The following is a 2,500-nucleotide window of genomic DNA, read 5'->3' as shown; positions in this document are numbered from 1 at the left end:
TCTCTTCCTCACATTCTCATCCCTCACATCTCTCTCTTATCCCCCCTCTTCCTCTCTCTCTCTCACCCCCCCCTCTCTCTCTTACTTTATCTCTCTCTCTTTCTCTCTCTCTCTCTCTCTCACCCCCCTCTCCTCTCTCCTCTCTCTCTCTCTCCTCTCTCTCTCTCTCCTCTCTCTCTCTCTCTCCTCTCTCTCTCTCTCCTCTCTCTCTCTCTCTCTGTCCGTCTGTAGGGTTGCTCCTCTCCGATCGTGGTCAAGTTCGCCGACACCCAGAAGGACAAGGAGCAGCGTCGGCTCCAGCAGCAGCTGGCCCAGCAGATGCAGCAGCTAAACTCCGCCTCCGCCTGGGGTAGCCTCACCGGATTGGGCGGCCTCACCCCGCAGTATCTGGCAGTAAGGGGACACGCCCACCACTCGGCCACGCCCACCCAGCCCAGCGCAGCCAACGCAGCGGCAGCCGCAGTCAGTCCAAGCCCCACCCCTCCAAAAAAACACACCCACCTGCTCCTTAACCCCACCCCCCTCCTTAAACTCCACCAGCTCCCTCTCGCCCTTCCTCTCTTCTTCCTCTCTTTCTCTCTCTCTCCCTCAGAAACTCTCTATTTCTCTGTATTTGGTTCGGCCTCTCACTCTCATTATTTCTCTCTGTAAATTTTTAATTTGGCTAATTAACTTTATAATGAATTTTCATTAATTATTTTTATCTACCTATCTGTCTATCTCGGCTCTCCATCTCTCGAACTATTAATCCTAGAATCCTTTTTTCTCTCTCTCTCTCTCTCTCTCTCTCTCTCTCTCTCTCTCTCTCTCTCTCTCTCTCCCTGCCCACCTTGTCCTCCTCCTCCTCTCCCTCCATCACATTGGTCATTAAGTGCAGGCCTGTCAGAGACACCCTCGCTGCTGCCGGGTCTTTGATGTGTTCTAATGAGAGGCCTGGTTCTGACGCTCCCTCGCGGGGCTTTGCACTGGCACCCCCACCACCATCATCGCTGCAGTTTTGGGGCTTAGCCCGTAGCTAGCTGCTAACCCTCTTAGGAGCCCTCTTAGGAGTAGAGGCCCAGGGGAGGTAATTGTCTCAGTGGCCTGTTGTTTGTTGTGAGCAGTTCATTAAAAGCTGAGACTCTTGAAGTAACTGGGCCCTGATATGGGGCTCAGATTGAATCTTGACATCGATAGGTTCAGATCATATCTGAGTATGTGTGTTTGTGTGTGTCTGTGTGTGTGTGTGTGAGAGAGTGAGAGAGAAAGAGAGAGACTGTGTGTGTGTGTGTGTGAGAGAGAGAGAGAAAGAGAGAGACTGTGTGTGTGTGTGTGTGTGTGTGTGCATGGGTGGATGCCACTGCAAGATGTGCTTCCCAGCTGTTTGGCCTTGTAGATTCATTCCAAGCCTGGGCCAGACTGGTCCCCCTACTCAGACACGCCAATGACCCTCTCCAACCCGTCACTGTGGTGTCAGTGCACAGCTTTGTGCTGGGAGCTGCAGAATGGCCAATTATCTGAATAATTTCTTCATTGATACATGACAGAGTATGTAGGAAGGCAAGGCACTGTGTGGGTGGCACTGGCTGGTATAGCACAGGAAAGAGCCTCTGCCGCACACAGTGCTAACTTCCTGCAGCGCCCGGGCTGTTTGCGTACGGTTGCCATGTTTGCACTTCCTGTCCAATGTGACCGCTCACTTCTCCCTTATCTCTCATTATCCAGTAGAGCTAGCCTGACGGTAGTCACAGATACCCTCCCCCTTAACCCACTGTTATTAAAAGTAACATTTTAACATCAATGTTAGCGTGTTTGCCCTTTGCCCTTTAGCTAGTTAGCCTGTTAGCTAGTTAGCCTATTAGCTTGCGCGGCTAGGTTAGCTGCTAGCAGGTTAGCCTGTACAGTCTGGCGGTCTGACCGATAAGTTCCTCTCTCCTTCCTACGCTAGCCTGATAGCTGTAGACTATTGTGCGGATTTTGGCCAAATCTGTATCAAGAGTCTGTTGCTAGACGGGTAGCTGCCTTTCAAACTCTTTTAGGGTTTTAACCCTGATCGATGTCGACTCTGGAACACGATGACACCTGATTGGCTATTGTGGCAAATCCAGGCCAGGTTTACACCAAATCCGTACCGGAGTTTACATATATCAGTGGTTTCCATAGCACCCATGCCATACCTGAGAGGACAGCACACGTGTAGGTTTTCCACCCGGTATTCTTATCTGGCTACTGGTTAAACTCTCTTCAGACAGAGGCTCTGCTTTCCAGAACCACTAAAGTAGCAGTCATGCTTACTTACTTCCTGTCATGACATCTACAGAAGGTGATTGGGCAAGTGAGAACCATGTGACAGCCCAAATTGATCTTGATTGGCTGTGAGACACGTTAGACATATTGTTTCCTACCTGTCCAGATGTTTTCAATTAGGGGTCATCCCTTGTTTAAACCTTCTTTTTACTTGAACCAAAGCCAGCAGAGTTACACACACACACACACACACATGCACACACCCACACAAACA

General features: G+C 50.3%; 1 protein-coding gene across 28 annotated transcripts in view; it reads left to right on the top strand.

The window, feature by feature from the left end:
- celf2 (cugbp, Elav-like family member 2) overlaps nt 1–2,500 on the top strand; it is a 52,820-nt gene that overhangs the window by 24,455 nt on the left and 25,865 nt on the right. For 14 of the 28 annotated variants that reach the window (XM_042078548.1, XM_042078547.1, XM_042078538.1 and 11 more), the window contains exon 5: nt 232–393. In XM_042078548.1, the coding sequence (XP_041934482.1) occupies nt 232–393 (162 nt within the window). Of the gene's footprint in view, nt 1–231; nt 463–2,500 lie in introns of all 28 variants that reach the window. The other 14 variants (XM_042078539.1, XM_042078533.1, XM_042078532.1 and 11 more) reach the window with 1 other exon arrangement.

Source organism: Alosa sapidissima, chromosome 22 (assembly GCF_018492685.1).
Source record: "Alosa sapidissima isolate fAloSap1 chromosome 22, fAloSap1.pri, whole genome shotgun sequence".
NCBI lineage: Eukaryota > Metazoa > Chordata > Actinopteri > Clupeiformes > Clupeidae > Alosa > Alosa sapidissima.
Note: the sequence above shows the minus strand (reverse complement) of the source record. Positions and strands in the feature narration are given on the sequence as shown.